This window comes from Erpetoichthys calabaricus, chromosome 3 (assembly GCF_900747795.2).
Source record: "Erpetoichthys calabaricus chromosome 3, fErpCal1.3, whole genome shotgun sequence".
Lineage (NCBI taxonomy): Eukaryota > Metazoa > Chordata > Cladistia > Polypteriformes > Polypteridae > Erpetoichthys > Erpetoichthys calabaricus.
The window spans coordinates 160542471-160561646 of NC_041396.2; the positions used below are offsets into that span (position 1 = coordinate 160542471).

At 35.2% G+C, this 19176-nt stretch overlaps 1 protein-coding gene across 1 annotated transcript in view; it reads left to right on the forward strand.

The window, feature by feature from the left end:
* LOC114648426 (flap endonuclease GEN homolog 1) overlaps positions 1-18388 on the forward strand; it is a 34473-nt gene extending 16085 nt beyond the window's left edge. The window contains exons 6-14 of the mRNA XM_028797455.2: positions 1380-1453; positions 5673-5764; positions 7774-7924; positions 8018-8054; positions 8145-8225; positions 10436-10566; positions 12681-12742; positions 13874-14023; positions 16840-18388. Of these exons, the coding sequence (XP_028653288.1) occupies positions 1380-1453; positions 5673-5764; positions 7774-7924; positions 8018-8054; positions 8145-8225; positions 10436-10566; positions 12681-12742; positions 13874-14023; positions 16840-18161 (2100 nt within the window). The 3' untranslated portion in view covers positions 18162-18388. The remainder of the gene's footprint in view (positions 1-1379; positions 1454-5672; positions 5765-7773; positions 7925-8017; positions 8055-8144; positions 8226-10435; positions 10567-12680; positions 12743-13873; positions 14024-16839) is intronic.
* The last annotated feature ends 788 nt before the right edge of the window (positions 18389-19176 follow it).

The window sequence follows — 19176 nt, forward strand, 5'->3', positions numbered from 1 at the left end:
CCCTTGGGTAGGGTGCCAGCCCACCGCAGGGCAAACACACACACACACACACACACACACATCCACCCACACCCACACACCAAGCACACAGGACAATTTCGGATTGCTAATGCACCTAACCTGCATGTCTTTGGACTGTGGGAGGAAACCCACGCAGACACAGGGAGAACATGCAAACTCCACGCAGGGAGGACCTGGGAAGCGAACCCAGGTTTCCTTACTGCGAGGCAGCAGCACTACCACTGCGCCACTGTGCCGTCCGGACCAGAAATATTCAATAAATAAACAGTCTATGTAAAACCCAAATAAATTATTTGATTTCCACAAATCAGTACAGACCCCTCAGCCCCTGTACTAATTTATATTTATACTAAACCGTTTTCACATTGTAAGCCAGTGTTTTATTTGCCTTGCAGTACACTGTTTGGATGTTGAGAATATTGCATCAACATAAATCCCTAAATCCTTTTAAGAGGTTGCTTCTCCTAAGAATTTATCACCAATCTTGTATTTATAATGAATGTTTGTTTTTCCTGCATGTAGTAAACACCTCACTAAACCGCATTTTCATCTATTTTTGATTTTTTGAGGATCTGTCTCCTTTTATATTTATTGGTGAAAAGATAGAAATTTCTGATTTAATTATTTCAAGATGTCTGTTAGATAGACAATAATTTGTGTCATGGTAGCTTGGTAAGCTCTGTAAACCTTTGCACCAAGGAGAAAGGTTCAAAAATAAAAAGCCATTTGGATTTCTATTTTCTTCTATTATATATTTTGTGTAGCCACCAAAAGGGCAAAACTGTTTGAATGTACTGAAATGAATAGGCAATATAAGGTTTTTGTGATCAAGATGTATAGATGTATATCAAATATTCTTCCTTGTTATGTGTGGCCTGTGGTGTCCTTCAAATTTCTATGGTTGATCACATAGTGTTTATTGTTTACATACTTCCAGTGAGTTATTTTTACTGGCAACATCGCCTCAATTCAGTACTGAATCTTGTTAACCATAATTCCATCAGACAACAAAAATAATCAGGTATTGGTCTTCTACATTCTACTTTGTGACTATAAATACTGAATTTGTTTTTTTCATGTATTTTTTCACATTTTTATTCTTATGAATTTGTCAGGTTGCTTGGCAAAGCATCATTTGAATTTGTGTACTGCAAAAAGAGTACTACAGTATTCATTGCTTATATGAAGTAAAGATTGCTTGATTCAAGCTTTCCAAAGAAATGAATGCTGGCCTACATGACTGTTGTGGATCATGTAGCTGTCAAAAGAAGTGCTTAATCTTTTTTTTAATAAAAAATACTAACCAAATGTGTTGCTACTGTAATTTTGCCTTTTAAATGTTATTACTTTATTAACAGGGAGTTCCAGGAATTGGAAAAGAACAAACAGTCAAGTTGATAAAGTCACTGAAGGGAGAGACTCTTCTTGAAAAGTAAGAAAGTGTCTCAGTTTAAAATATGCAGGATACTTTTACAAAAAATAAAAGAAATGCAACATTATTATGCTGTGACTTCTAAAATTACATTATATTTTTACTGCTATAGTCTGTAGAGGACCATAGGTTTTCAAGTTTTGCAAACAGTCTAAATCAAATTCTGATCTGCAGTTGTGATTGAGCACATTAGTTAATTTGAGTTTAAATGTTTCTTATTCTGTGTTTAGCATGTGAATTGAAAAATGACCTGTAGCTTGAAATGCTGAAAAGCAATTTATATATATTGTGAAGCTTGGGTCACAAAGTTGCACAGGAGAGTTCAGCAGGTTTTCCAAGGAGTAGAAACTTTATTGCTGTTCTGCCAGTTACAAACACGTCTCTTACAGAGGCGATCTGACCTCACAAGGAACAGCTGTCAAACCTGACGCATCGGCCAGATCGGAGGGAGTCCGGGGGAAGAGAGACAAGAGAGTGAGAGACCTCAGAATGGCTGCAGCTCGATTTTTTGAATGTTTGTATGCGCAGCAAGCAAGTTGGCAGCTGCTCCCACAAAGAGGAGCTCTAAGACTGTGTTTGTTTTCCATTGAAAAATTGTTTAAGAGAGGGTTTCTGAAGGGCCGCCATGCCGCCCTGTGGTATATATATATATATATATATATATATATATATATATATATATATATATAGATATATATAATATAGATATAATATAGATATACAGTTAGGTCCATAAATATTTGGACAGCGACAACTTTTTTCTAATTTTGGTTCTGTACATTACCACAATGAATTTTAAATGAAACAATTCAGATGCAGTTGAAGTGCAGACTTTCAGCTTTAATTCAGTGGGGTGAACAAAACGATTGCATAAAAATGTGAGGCAACTAAAGCATTTTTTAACACAATCCCTTCATTTCAGGAGCTCAAAAGTAATTGGACAAATTAAATAACTTGAAATAAAATGTTCATTTCTAATACTTGGTTGAAAACCCTTTGCTGGCAATGACAGCCTGAAGTCTTGAACTCATGGACATCACCAGATGCTGGGTTTTCTCCTTTTTAATGTTCTCCCAGGCCTTTACTGCAGCGGCTTTCAGTTGCTGTTTGTTTGTGGGCCTTTCTGTCTGAAGTTTAGTCTTCAACAAGTGAAATGCATGCTCAAATAGGGTTAAGATCAGGTGACTGACTTGGCCATTCAAGAATTTTCCACTTCTTTGCTTTTAATAAACTCCTGGGTTGCTTTGGCTGTATGTTTTGGGTCATTGTCCATCTGTATCATGAAACGCTGCCTAATCAATTTGACTGCATTTAGCTGGATTTGAGCAGACAGTATGTCTCTGAACACCTCAGAATTCATTCGGCTGCTTCTGTCCTGTGTCACATGATCAATAAACACTAGTGTCCCAGTGCCACTGGCAGCCATGCACGCCCAAGCCATCACACTGCCTCCACCGTGTTTTACAGATGATGTGGTATGCTTTGGATAATGAGCTGTTCCACGCCTTCTCCATACTTTTTTCTTGCCATCATTCTGGTAGAGGTTGATCTTGGTTTCATCTGTCCAAAGAATGTTTTTCCAGAACTGTGCTGGTTTTTTTTTAGATGTTCTTTAGCAAAGTTCAATCTATCCTTTCTATTCTTGAGGCTTATGAGTGGCTTGCACCTTGCAGTGCACCGTCTGTATTTACTTTCATGCAGTCTTCTCTTTATGGTAGACTTGGATATCGATTCGCCTACCAGCTGGAGAGTGTTGTTCACTTGGTTGGCTGTTGTGAATGGGTTTCTCTTCACCATGGAAATGATTCTGCGATCATCCACCACTGTTGTCTTCCGTGGACGTCCAGGTCTTTTTCCATTGCTGAGTTCACCAGTGCTTGCTTTCTTTCTCAGGATGTACTAAACTGTAGATTTTGCCACTCGTAATATTGTAGCAATTTCTCGGATGGGTTTTTTCTGTTTTTGCAGCTTAAGGATGGCTTCTTTCACCTGCATGGGGAGCTCCTTTGACCGCATGTTGTCTGTTCACAGCAAAATCTTCCACATGCAAGCACCACACCTCAAATCAACTCCAGGCCTTTTATCTGCTTAATTGATAATGACATAACGACGGACTTGCCCACACCTGCCCATGAAATAGCCTTTGAGTCAATTGTCCAATTACTTTTGAGCCCCTGAAATGAAGGGATTGTGTTAAAAAAATGCTTTAGTTGCCTCACATTTTTATGCAATCGTTTTGTTCACCCCACTGAATTAAAGCTGAAAGTCTGCACTTCAGCTGCATCTGAGTTGTTTCATTTAAAATTCATTGTGGTAATGTACAGAACCCAAATTAGAAAAAAGTTGTCTCTATCCAAATATTTATGGACCTAACTGTATATATAGATAGATATACATAGATATATATATAGATAGATATACAGTATATAGATATACATACATACATTTATATGTATATACATATATATACTGTATATACACACATATATACACACACATATGTATACACACAATATATATATGTGTGTGTGTGTATGTGTATATATATATATATATATATATATATATATATATATATCTGTTCCCGGTGGCTCTGTCCATGTAGTAGTGAAACAGGCCCTGCCCCCCTCCTCTCAGCCTGCAGCCTCTCTGTTGGGTTTGTGCAAATAAATCAGTACCACAAGTGTACTATGATACTTAGCACAATGAGAGAAGTCACAAAATCAACCACAATGTTTAAGCAAATTATAGAAAAAAAAACCAGCTTTAAATCTTTTAAGTAGTTCTCTTGTGAAAAGCAGACAGATGTTGGATGTTATATATACTCTCTCTGTCACTGCCATTGCATTCAGCTCTCTGTGCAGCTTTTTAGAGGATGAGACTGACTTGGGGTATTGTATGTGGGTCAAGTGGCCACCAAAGACTCAGTAGCTAACAACACTCTCCGGTCTAGCCCCAGGACTAAGTCCTCATATCGGTGTTTCAGGATCTTTTCTTACATATATGAAAGGGGTAAGATGAACTTGCAAAACCTGTCTACGTATGCTTTGTGGACTTAGATAAACCTTATGACTGTGTATATCATATCTTGGGGAAAGTGTCACAAGATATTTAATTCAATTCGATTCAGTTAATTTTTATTTAGTGAGTTTTTATTTTTCCTTGACTTAGTGCAGGTGCAGAACACTGAAACATGTTCTAGGATAAAATGCAAATATAAACTTTACAAATGACTAATTACATAACAAGTAAAGACACAGGTTTGTTTGAATAGGTAGGAAATCAAATTAATGTGAAGATGATTAACATAAATTGGGTCCAGTAATATCTGTCCATTAATTAACTGTGTAACTGTGGACAGCTGACAACAGAGGGGATGAAAAAAACTCTATTTGGCAACATACCTGGAGGAAGTAATCCTCAGGAGAGTCCATGGACTATGGGTTTCCAGGGCTGCTTCTGCTGCCTGCCCCCATATTTGTGGAGGAGCAAGAGTTGTGTTCATAAATGTAGCATTAAGATGAGTGCATTCAACATGTTGACCTTTGCAAAAGGCATGTCTTCAGTATGTGACATTCGTGAACAAGACATCCAGGCTCAGCCAAGGTGTTCATGATTATCCAGTCTGGGAAGCTAAGGGCTACATCTTTACTGTCTGGGAATGATGTTGCTCTCTTGGCCTCATTAGAATTTTATCTTCTTATGAATTACTGCAAACATGGGAGATTTATGGTGGTAATGGATAAGTCGTGTATACTAGGCATGGAAAATAACATGCTCGAGGGATTATATTTCTCACCTGGCCTGAAGTATTTCAAAATTCCACCGGAGAGGCTGGACAAAGTTGATGAGGATAGGCTCACCTGGTCTGTCCAGCAAAGTGTCCCATAAGAGATGCCATTTAGACAAAGGTCATAGTAATTGTTTGTAAAGCAAATATGAAGCCACAGTATCACTGCAGAGTCGATTAATGTTCCCTTTGACCACCTACAATATTGACTAAACACAATTGTCTGCAAAATGAAATACTACATTTGCATGTTATTACCATTTTGTGTTGTATTCTAAATGTGAACCTAATTTTTGGAAAGGTCCAAATAATGAGTAGACAGACAAATGAGTGGTTTTATTATTATTCTAAAAATGTGACTAGACATTTGAATCTCAGTTTACTGTGTCAATGTTTCAATATCAGATTTTCAAGTAAAATGTTAAATAGGTTTCAGCAATGGAAGGAGCAATTTCAGAAAATGGGAACTCCAGTTAAATTAGTTAAGAAGGTCACCCACTGTACAGTTTGTCGACACCCAGGTATGGTAATTATTTTTTTAATATTTTTTTATTTGGCCCACATACCTTGTTTACTACTTTTGAAAATGAAAATCATTAACTGCTAAATACCTGAACACTAACTTTATGCTTTTTAAGTTCAATCCAAGAAGTTCAGTGTAACTTTAATTTTTTATTCCAAACAATTTCGTAAATGAAAGACAATGACATTGAGTCTTGGGATCCCACAATATGAGTTGGCAAGTATGGCTGGGGCGAGGGACATTTGACCCTCATTACTAATATAGTTGCCCCCAAGACCTGGTGTCGGATAAGCAGTGGAAAATGAATAAATGACATCAAGTAAGACTGTACTGTTGATCATATTTGAGACTGCAATTTAAATGTGCTTTCTCTTGAATTATTAAGGATCAGGTACAAGAGATGCTGTGATATATTACTGTTAAACTGTTTCTTTCTGACATATTGCTTTATTCATTTCATGTACTTTATTAAAAACCTGTATCATTTATTAGTAATGCTGCCTTGTATAATGAAGAAAGTGTTTTGCAATGTTGTGCTGAAACCACAAGAGGTTTCCTGCCTTTCATCTGCCTAGTCAAATTGATCCTTCCACCCTTTGTTGTATTAGTCCTATTTTACTCTGCTTTCATTCTTTCAACATGTTAGGGAAGTTTAGTACACTGCAGTGCAAAACAAGCAGACAGACCACTATCAGTTCTTGATGATGATTTCAGAACATTAGTGGGATTGCACATTTTTAATAGTAAAAACACAGCTGAAATAATGTCATGTTTATATTTCTGATGTTGACATCTGAATTACTAAAATTATTATTGTTTTTATTTACATAGGCTATAGTTTCCTTTGATTTTGAACTAAAGTGGTGTTGTCAAATTCAGATTAAACTGAGATAATCACCACTTGAAATTCTGTTTCAAGTGAAGGTTCTCACTCACAAACCAAAAAAAGAAGTACTGTATATACTTGCGGATAAGTTGGGACTTGATTTTACAGTATAATTTCTGGTATTTTATAATGTTGGTCGTATAAGTCATATGCGGAAAACTCACGCAATTGGTCCAAGAGATTATGATATGCTAACGCTCACCTGAGAGAGTAACCACGGAGCGTACTGCCGTTTTTTTCTATGTGGGTACTGCAATGTGCTGTATCAGCGCATGCTCCTAACCTCTCTCTCTCTCTATTGTGCCTACATGACCACATGGTAATACCTGAACTATTCCGAAGCGACGTTTGCACTGATTTGTGTTTTTTGTATCTCATTCCCTCATACACCTTTATCGTAAGAGCATCCCTTATCTACGATGGAGCATTCAATCAGAAGAAAATATGAAGCTGGTTTTAAATGAAATATCGTTGAAGTAGCAAAAGAAATTGTTATTCGCTGCTGCAACAAAATTCGATGTGTCTGAGAAACGATGCAAGATTGGAGGAGGCAAGAAGATGTAAAAAAAATAAAATAAATAATTTAAGTGTCAGATTTTTGAACGGGCGTATAAGTCGGGGTCTGATTTTATGATCGATTTTTCGGGTTTCAAGACCCGACTTATACATGAGTATATACGGTATTTGGTATGAGAACACATTTGATCTGTCATAATATGCACTGCTCCAATATGCTAAATGTTCAGATTAGAGCCTCGGCCATTTTTGTAGCCTAAGCCAAAGACTAATCTTTTAGTTACCTATATTTTTTCCACCAAGTCTTTTCCTGAAGTTTTAAATAATGTATGTAAATTTATAATTTATTTTATTTGCCATATACAGTTTTTTGTATTATAAATTTGTCATTTTTCACATACCCCAACTTACTCTGCAGAGACACAGAGTTTGGGGTCAGCAGGGAAACAATGATCTTTAGAGGAATATTTTCATAAAGTGGATTGACACAGTGGTTTTGTGTAAATGGTCACCCCTTAAATGACTATGAAATACTGAATATAACTTTCAATATCTCACTGTTTTGCAAGTGTATAATTGGCTATGTTATTACTTTAAATTATTAGGTTCAAATAAGAATCATAAGACTCATGGATGTAAACTCTGTAACAGTACGCAGTTTTGCATACCTCAAGACTATGATTACATATGTCTTTGTGCCTGGCATCAGGCAACAAATGAACAACAAGCTGGTGCAGTGGAAGCTAACATTAAAAGGTATTCCTTGTACTTCTAAAGATCTGTAACAGTTCCATTTAGTTTCATTACTCTTTATTCAACATTTATTTGTGTATGTGTTTTTTTTTATAGAAAAGCCAAGGCTTGTGCAGGTTTTCCATTTCATGAGGTAAAAATAACATTTGTAACAAATATTTTACTTCTTTGTTTTGCATTTTATGGCACTCATCCATTTGTAAATTATTTGGCTGTTTACCAGATTATAAAAGAATTTCTTGTTCCAAAAGACAAACCCATTATGGAAGTTAAATGGAGAAAACCAAATCTGTCTTTAATCCAGGTACATTTTTCCAGAGTATTAACTCATACAGTATTTATGATATGCCATTCATTAAATAAGTATCCTGGAAGTTTATTTGATTTAACATTTATAAGTAAATTGAACTGAAAATGTTAGAACATTAGGTTTGCATCTTGAGACAACATTAATATTATTATCAGAATACAGCATTCTTGAAAAGGTGCAAAATAAAGAGAGTCTATCAGTATATACTGTAAGACTAAGTTGTGTAATACCTAGAAAGAAAGCTTTTGAAGGAAACTTGCTTTTTTTGCACAATATAAGAAAGCCGAGGAATAAAGTATGGCTAAAACAAGAAGGATGACACGTTTTAAAATTTAAATACATAATTTCAAGGAAGGACCACATTTTCCCAAGTAAATATGATGATGAGGAAACTGATGCCCGACTACACTTAATTTGTGCAGGATAATGATGATAATATGAAATCATTTCAGGTCATTAAAACGATGATTTGAATCAGTGTGGAACTGTTATGAACATTCGTACCATAACATTCTCAAACCCAATTAATCCAGTTGGAGGCGATTTTTCATGATGGGTTCTACTTGAGTACCCAGAAGAAAACTTGTGCTTAGATGGGGAGAACTCACATACTCCACACAGAACAAACTGGGCACATGATTGAAACTCTTTACTGGCAATGCTAACCACCTTCTAGGTCTTTAAAGTGTGGCAACAGTGCTAACATGTAAAGTGTTTAATACTTATATATATTTACTTTGGAGAATACTGTCACAACTGTGAAATACATAGCTGTTTCGTACTTAAAGACAGAATTACACCAACCAACATTAATCTCGTGTACATCATTGATTAAGTTGCAAAATGGAAGATGGGGGATCATTTAGCAGCGGCATCCCTGGAAGGCAGCCCACTTCAAAAAGCTAGTAAGTGTTTGGTATAGTGGACAACACAGACTGGTAATTGGCATATCCTGTGTTATGGTTCTGCTATTAGTTGCTGTACTGCTACTGGGTCTACACTAAAAAGGGATGACGTTAAACTAGCATTGAACTAAAATGCTAATGCTAAAGTACTAAATGGAATAATAAAACTGAAACATATAAAATATATTGTTCTTTTCTGTGATGAACCATTTGCAATAAACAATTGCAAATTGTTGGTTGCCAACTCCATCACTATCACGAAGTAACATCTAGATCACATATGTCCCCTCATATACCCCCCCAATCACCATTTGTATCTTGTTCTAGTTCACAAAACCTGTTTTCCTTACAGTTGGCTCTGTTTGCATCAGTAAATACACCAAATATCCTAAAGAAGTTATCAGAATGCTAAACATGCTAAAGGCAATAATCTGTATAAGATATACTTTACTGTATTATGAGAACATGTGTATTTCTCTTGAATACTGTTATTTTTAACATTTGAATATATGAACATACTTTATTATCCTCATTAGAATACACCCAATCGAAGAAGGTTATGGAATATAATAAAAAAATACTTAGAATTGCACTTTATCATTATTGAGGTAATAAAAATTAAATTTCTTGGTTGTTCGCCAGTTGCTTAGCACTTGATACCTCCCACTTTGGCTACTTAATGTGTTTCGTAAATGTTTGGTAGTTGTTTACAGACTTGCCTGAATAGTTGTACACTTCTCAACACAGAACTGTTTCTTATGTGTGGTGGTTGATAGCAAGACTTCATGTCCTGAAGCAGCAGAGAATCCTGAAAAATTGTTCCTACTATATGGTTTATAGTTAAGTTAGTTATCAAACTAAATGTGGCATCTTGTTTTGTAGAACAATAACTCTATTTTTTATTCATCTGTCCATAAAACATCGTTGGAAAACTTGTTATACACTTACATGATCTCAAGAATAGTTTAGTATTCCATTGATTTTTCAGAGCAGATTTTGTCTTTCTTCTTGACCTCTTATGTACTTGTAGAGCAAATATTTGCAATCTTTTTCTCAAAGATGACTAAAGGAACCTGACTTAGACTGTTTTGAGATTCTTGATATTAATCTAAGGTTTTTGAGAAAAAATTTTGAGCATCTTTTGTTTAGTGTAGAATGGAGTATAACTTTTGAGAATCAGATTTCCATATATTACATAATTTTGAATATGCAGCAGTTTTCAAGATTCATTTTTACTGTGTTGTCTTACAGCACTGCATTATCTTGAATACATTTTTAAAACTTTGCTTTTTGTTATAGAAATTTGCACTAGAGAAAATGGAATGGCCTAAGCATTACACCAGTGAAAAAGTACTAATTCTGATGACATACATGGAAATGATTAATAGATTAAAAGGGAAGGAAAGTGTATCACAGATAAAGCCGATACGGTAAGAGTGTCTACTTTTATGAAGTGTAAGAAATTTAAGATGTGATAGCTGTTATCCAAAGAAACAAAAAAGTAACACATCATTTACTATCAGAAGCGATGTATTTGTGCACAAAAGTGTCCGGGTGTATAATAAGACTGTTATATTGCACTTATTAAGTTATTCTGTTATTTGTTTATTATTAGAGAAAGGTATTAAAGACTGTCACATACCATTTTAAAGGCTGTGCCGAAAACTGTGGCTTCAATGCAAATTTCTTGTACTTTAATAACATTCATGAAAACAGACCTCAGTCCATCTGTTGTGATAACTGCCATGTTCATCAATGAAGACTTCTTTCCATACCACTTGAGATATTAGTGACTACCTTTGGGGTAGGAATAGAAGGGTTTTTTGGTTTTGGTGCATTGGTCACAGAACTCAGTAGTATGTCACTTTTTCAGCAGTTTACTGGAGCACTCACAATAGGATATTGTTTGAAGAATTCTTCACATGTCAACTTGAAGGAGCCTATACAGACATGAAGCTTAACAACTGAAATACGCTGTTCCAATGAATACCGCATGTGTTTGCGCCAGCAAGCACACAGATAACAGAACTAAGAAAATGCCTTGTATGGGAACTTTCCGCTAGCTTCACTGGTTTACCTCCTGCTTTGTTGTGCACCACACTGCATATGTAATGACAAAGGGAATTGTGCTCAGTATTTGGAACCATTGTGTCTTCAGTGGTGTGGCTCATCTACCTCTACTTGACGAGTCAAAGAATAAAACACAATAATTTCTCTCTTTTCTCTCTCTTTTACTCACTCACAGCTATGGCCTCTCTTTTGCACAAGATCTTATTCCAGCCCACACTTAAAGAGGAGATGATATTATACTCCAGCCTGGCACTACTTCTGGGGAAATTGTGAAAAACTGTCTCCAGGGTCAGAGATGTCCTTAGTAACAACTTAGTAAGTTCTAAGGATGCTGTCTTGCCAGAGGTACCTTTAGCAGCCCCAGAGATCCCTACATCCCAAAGCCTGAGTGTGTCAAGTTCACATTCTCAAAGGCAGGACCCATGCACACATACACGGCATACTGCTCACCATCAGCAACATCAGCTCCTCTGTCACAACTGTACGTTGTACTTTTCCAGGATGGGTTTGGTCTGCCTCCTGTTTGAACCCATCATCCCTGGTATCTCCTTGTCACCAGGGTAACCTGTCATTATGAAGCTTTCTCACAGAGCTTTATGTAATCAGCATCATCTGTGTGTTTATTTGATGAGTGTTAAACAGTATTATAATATACTGCTTAGTTTTTTCAAGCAGACATAAGTAATTTCACTTAAAAATTATTCCCAGCACAGTATTTGTGAGCTTCATGGTTTAAGAAAGCATACTTTGCATTATGTCAATCTCAAACACAACAACAAATTTATAGAAATTTCTATTAGGTTGTGAGCATAAGTTCATAAAAACTGAAGAATAGATCCTGTAAAATAGGGTTCCAAAGTTTACATTTTTCTTCAATTGGAGAATGGAAGCCAATAAATTACAGGTTCACTTCCCCCCAGTGGATTCAGTCTGACCCCATAATTACCAGGGCATTACCTGCCTAGCAGAAATATCTGTTGTATGTGCATTTTTTAAAGCAGTATTGTAAACTTGTGTATATAAGAGCTGCTTTTTCAGTACATTGCTGAACTTGTTGGTTGCCAACTCCTTCACTATCACAAAGTAAAATCAAGATCACATATGTCCCCTCATATACAGTACGTCCCCAATCACCATTTGTATCTTGTTCTAGTTCACAAAACTTGTTTTAATAACAGTTGGCTCTGTTTGCATCAATAAATACACCAAATATCCTAAAGAAGTTATCAGAATGCTAAACATGCTAAAGGCAATAATCTGTATTTTAAGTTTATATTTGCTATACTGTATTGACAAGTGTTATGAATAGAAGGGATAGGATAAGTTTAAGTTTTTAACCTTTAAATCTAGAAAATATGTAGCTGTGTAGGTGTATGTCCATATTGTATGGACCTGTATTGGATATAAATATTGATTTATATGTATTTACTTGATTTGCACGCAATGGTTCTTTATGGTTCTCTGTATTTCCTAGAATACTTAAAGCTAGAATAAAAAATGGGATTTCTTGCTTTGAAATAATATGGGAAAAACCAGGTTAGTAAATATTTGTATTTTCATACTTTTTAGTTCTTTTATACTTTTCATGGACATGCAAAAAAAAAAAAAAGTTTTCTCAGTTAGTAACCAGATATGATTATTTCAATACAGCGTATCAGACGTGTTGCAATGTTTTCTACCATAACATAATATTTCATTGAATATTATAAAAGTAGTAACTAGTTGACCTTGTTCATCTCTATACAATATGCTCAAATGTGCTGTAAGAAATTTAAGCTGTACATTTATTTCTGATTAACTGTTTCTTATTTATTTAAAGTACAGTAAAGTAAAAAAATGACCCAATACTATATTCCTAGGTGCCTGAATAGATAAAGTTTGAAATTGTATTCTTTAATTAAGTAAACCTATACATCTAAAAATTATTACATGTCAAAGGAGAAACCTCACAAACTAGGAACAAGTGCCAGTGATTCTCTAAAAGCTAGTGCAGAATCAAAGAAGAATGTCACAGTGGTTCAAAACTCTTCACAAAAAATGTTAAGACTATTTACTACATAATCTGTTTTACAATACTAATTCTGATCTTGTCAAAATACTGTCATTAGCATTTGATCTAGATATCATCAAAGTATTGTATATTTACTATTTTACGTTGATATTGTGGACAAAAGAATCTGCCTTCCTGTATAGAAACATCTCAAATAGTTTTTAATGGCTTGCTAAAAGACTCCACCCTCTTAAGTGATGCCACATATTTGTGTTAAATAATGTGGGGAATTAAACCAAAACACTGACTTGCAGTGAAATATGAATACACTAGACAGAAAGGAAAGGACATATACAGTATCTGAATGATGTTTTAGATATGCAGGTGAACAGATAATGTAATGCAAACGCGTCACCTCATAATTGCACTATACATAAAGTAAGATAAGAGAAAACTGTCAGCATGTGTATACAGGAAGAAATGCAGAATCAAATACTGATTAATCTGAATAAGTAACATTGTCTTTCTCAGGCACGACTTTGCATGCACAGCTTCACTTGATGTTTCACAAGAAAATATTTTTTTATTTGACCATGAAAATTAAATAAATATAATATATACTGCATTTCATCAAAGCATTCTAACCTCATGATTGACTACTTTCATTTTTGTTTTAGAGGGCTATGTTTATGCAGATGATCACCCTGTTGAAGCACAACAAATAGTGACAACAGTTGAAGAAGAGTCTTTGTTTCAAACTGTATTCCCAGAGATTGTTGACCACTTTATAAAGGAGAAGGACGAAGCCAGTAAAAACAAAAAGAAAAGTAAGCTTACAAACTTTATTAACGGCATTATATCTAACTTTACACATTTTCTCATTGACAGCCCGTTATTTCTACCAAAGGTTGTTTATAAAATGTTAAACAAACACAGAATCTTGTTTCCCGTAAACATTAAAAAGTTATTAAAGTAATTTCTCACTCACTGAGAAGAATTTAGATTTACTAAATTCTAATTAAATTAACCCTTAGCGTATGTGATCATTATACTTTAATTTGAACAGTTTGGTTGTCTGTGTTTAAATCTGAAAATAAGTATTTGAGTGGAAACATGTAATAAAATAAGGACATGGTCAATTAGCTTAGAGAAGTTAAACATTTGTTTGTACTCAGGGGCTGAAGAACCCTCCTTCCCACAGGAATGTCAAGACAGAAGGTAACAGCTTACTTGCCACAGCAAAAGAGAGATCTAGATATTCCTGTGTAATAAAGTGGCAGTAAGGTGATAAATGTTTCAGCAGGCTGTCGTATTTTACCTTAATGAGCTGTGCTTGCATCACACCTTTAAAATCTTTGGTGTCTAGAAGCATCAACAGGAGCTAACCTAGACATGTTAGCTACAGATCTGCTGCCGGTAACTGTCTTCATTTTAAGTGAATATCTGACGTCTTCTCCTGGTTGAACTGGTGATCATTGGAGTTTGTTTTTTGCATTAAATGCAAATATGAGTGATTTCAGCTTGATGCACAGCAAGGCCACATTGAAATATCTCAATCATCAGATTGGTTTTTAACCACTGAATGATAGTGGTGTTTTATAAATGCTATTTTTTATATACAATACACAAACAGTTCTTAACATTATGGCATAAATGTTGAATTATGTTGGAACAACATTTAAATAGTACTGACAGATACATATGTCTATTGTGGAACATGAACTAATTAACTATTACTTCATCTTAAGAATAATTACTCATAACATAATGTACATTCCCAGGCTCACTCAGTCCAATTCACCGTCTTGCTGTTTGGGGTGTAGGGCCTATCCCAGCAGCGTTTGGTGCATAGTGGGAAGGAGCTCTGGACAGGATGTTAGTCTACTGTAGGGCCCACTCTCATGCTTACAATTTAAGCTTGATAATAATCTACATTTATTTGGGGATGGATAAGGAAACCCCAGGCAGACATGGGGAGAACATGCAAACTCCACACAGACAATGATTAGAAACACAAGATTTAAACCCAAGATGGTGAATCTGTGAAGCAACAGCGTTAACTACTTTGCTACTGGGTTCCCCTTAAATAGACTGATTTTATATTATTTATCCCAAGAGGGAAATATTATAACAAACAAACAACAATCCATAGAATATACACAAAAAAGAAGAAAACTTCTGACTTGTCTAAAGATAAAAAGAGCCTTTTTAATCAACTTGTTGATTCAGTGGGACTCTCTTGAAGTGATTTTACCAGCCCAGCACACCACAGCATAGAAAGCTGTATTGGCCATCACAGAGTTATAGAATATGTAAAGGATGTCACATTAAAGGAACTGGTGCAAAATTAAAAAGACACTGTAATCCGTAAAAAAAAACAAATTATTAATATTCTTATAATAAAATTATTGTTTATTTTCTGGTCAGGATCATACCTGATCCTATTAAGATTAGGTGAATGCCAGACACACATTTTGACCTTTGGGCTACATAAAAACACAGCCAACTCTCATGGAACCAGAAAGAGGGAAATAAACAGAATAGCCCATATTTGGTAAGTCAGGGGTTTTCAAGTTCAGTCCTGGCACATCCCTTCTGTGTGGCTGCAGGTTTTCATACCAACCACTTTCATAGTCAGTGAGTTAATTAATCTAACTGCTTATTTAGCTAAACTGTAGAAAAGTGCAGTATTCTGAGATTTATAAGTAATTAAGATTTGGTTTTGCCATAGCTCTAATTCTCTTGCATCATTTCATGTTTAATTCACCTTTTTTGAAGGAGTTTGCTATATTAAATGCATCTGAAAGATGACAATAAATGGTCAACCGAGTGTACATATCTGTAAATAACAGCAGTTATTTCAGTGTTATTCACTTGTGAGGTTATTAGTAAGTAGTGGCCTTGCTTACTAAACTACATATTAACAAAGAATAAAATATTAAACAGCAAGATAAAAAGAATGAGTTAATTCCTATCTAATATTCTCTCCAGTTTACATTAGCATAACAATTTTGTGGTTTCTAGAGTAACAGAAGAAAACTAGTTAGAATAGAAAATGAGAAGTGACAACTTGCTTTGTTAATGGTAGAATCAGCTAAAAGTAGAAATAGGTTGAAATTATATACATCCCATCCATCCATTTTCCAACCCGCTGAATCCGAACACAGGGTCATGGGGGTCTGCTGGAGCCAATCCCAGCCAACACAGGGCACAAGGCAGGAACCAATCCTGGGCAGGGTGCCAACCCACCGCAGGAAATTATATACATACTATATTAAATACATAGTGTTATAATGTGTGCTGATATATTGCATATACTATATATACACCATATATATATATATATATATATACACACTGTATATCTATATCTGTCCCCCGCATCACCGCCCATGTAGTAGAAATCCACTCCACTCCGAAGAAATATTTTTTCTGTTTGTGTAAAAATATCTTTTTGTTGTATGCTTAAAATTTAGAATGACAAAATATAGTCTAAACAGTGCATCACTGCTGATTTTGTTTAATCCAGCATCAGATATTGTTCTTATATGTACAACAACTGTAATCTTGCCATCTTTAACTTTCCTTTGTTTAAAATTCATTATGTTGCAGTTGAGCAATCATTGTGCTGTCTCCCTTATAGAAAAGAACAAACAGGAAATCCAGAAATCTCCAGATGACATTGCCGATTTATTAGCAGAAATGAATATTTGTCCTTCATCTGAAGAAGATCAAAAGGATGATGCCCATATTATTATAAATCAAAGTGAATACAAAGATGTGATAAAAATAACCAGCCAATCTTTTGGTGATAGCTCCAGCATCCCAGTTCCAGAGCATCCAGAATTTTATGAAAATCTGTCAAATAATATACTTAAGCCATCATCTTCTCCTGCACTTACAAGCCACCACCAGTCGCCCACATTTTCTCCTTCTGTTTCGGCACTGATTGATGAACTGCAATTAAGTAATATTGATTGGGATGGAACATCATTTAACACCTCACCAAAATCAGTGGCCTGCAATTTTCCTTCTGGACAAATTCAAGATAAAAACGTGTTGTTCTTACAAACTAAAGACAGCTTTATCAGTGATGAGAAATACTTAGCCGAGTTGAATGTTGAAACCTTGAAAGAAAAACCTGCCTTGAATAATTCTCCTGTTTGTGCAGCCCAAACTGTCAATGGTTCAGTTTCTTTAAGAGAGAGAGTTCTGTTAAAAAATCTTAATCCATTTAAACTTTGTGCAGAGGAGAATTCCAACAGTGAGTTCTACAGAATAAAGCCTCTGCAATGCCTGAATTCAGCTAAGAAAATTTATGTGTCCTCTGGCCAAACAAAAGTGTCACTGGAATTCCCCACTATTCAAACTGTAGGCTGTATCAAAGGGAACAATGATATGACATCTAAGTTTTGCGATAATAAAAATGATCTTTACATTGTAGATAAAAAGCAGAAGAGAATTAAACCTTCAAACAGTGACAACACAAGGTGTAAAAATGTAACCAAAACTGTTAAAAGAAGTGTCTGTCATAATTTGTCGTCTGGTGAAGACAGTGACACTGAAAACACAAAGGTTGTTTCTAAGAAACAACAACTTAAGTTTAAGCCTACAAAGAAATGTGGGGCTTTGAGAGAAAAAATGCATCAAAATGAATATTTGCCAAGGAGAGATGACAAGTTAATGCCTCCAACTTTTATAGATAACCATGACCAAAGCAAGCAAGGAACAGAAAAGCAGGACCAAAGGAGTTATGCATACTTAAATATGGATGTCCTTATTCCAACAAAGGTTGCTGAATCTAAGGCCGAAAATGTTGAAATGAATTGTTTAATCACTAGCAGTTGTTCCCAGAGTCCTGTTTCTACTCTCAAACATTTAAACAGTGATGGAGATGATTCCATTATTTCATTAGACAGTCCTTTACCACTGTCTGAAAGACTAAAACTTAGGCTACAAAAATAATAATGTATCCATTATTGATTACGTTGAACAGTACATCCTATCATAGAATCTTTGATTATTTTTTTACATTTCATTGATGTAATATGAATGAGTTTTACCCATGGCTGTGACTTTTTGGCTTGTTACAGTAATTATGAAAGAACCTGTAAAATTCTAATCTGTCAGCATTTTATGTAGTTTGCTGGTACAATTGGATTACTATGAATAAAACTTTATTTTATTGTCTTCTTTTGGAATTTTCTGTTCATTTTTTAACTGAAATGATAGGGGTTCTGCAGATCAAAATATTTTTGTGTTTGGGTCTGAAGTCCCAAATAATGTAAGAAAGTGGCCTAGAGGGACTGTGAATGTTTAAAAAATGAGTTCCGTATCGACAAGATGAAGTACACTTGATTATGTGTTATTCAATTTGCTTGGCTATTATTGTGATTTAGCTGAAGATCAGAGCACATTGATTTGTGCAATTAATGCAGAAATCCAGGTAACTCCAAAGTTTCACAAACTTTTTCTTGAACTGTATCACCATGCAAACAGTACAGAATATGAGAGACTTATTGTTCTGTGGCTAGGATAAAACAAGATTATTCTTATGAAGCTAACATCCTCTGATAACAAATAAACTTACAAGTCATTATTATAAAAGAGAAATGGCATTTGACCAGTTATTGTCATAATTTAGTTGAAATTAGTAAGGCCATACTTTGAGTAATCTAGTGTTTGTTAAAGTGTTGCTCAAACCCAAAATGAATACATTTAAGATTTTTTCAAGAGTAATTTAACATACCACAATATTTTTAAACCCTTTTGTTGCAATTCTGGGTCACAAGCAATCCTGAGAACACAAGGCAGGGTGCCTACGTACACAAGGCCATTTTAGAATCATCACTTTACCCAAATTCACACATCTGGGATGGGAAGCTTCATGTAGAGGCTTTGAAAGCTGACAGACTCCAGAAAGAGAAAAACCTTTTGTGCGGGATTGAAACCCAGGATGCAGAATTCATAAAGCAGCAGC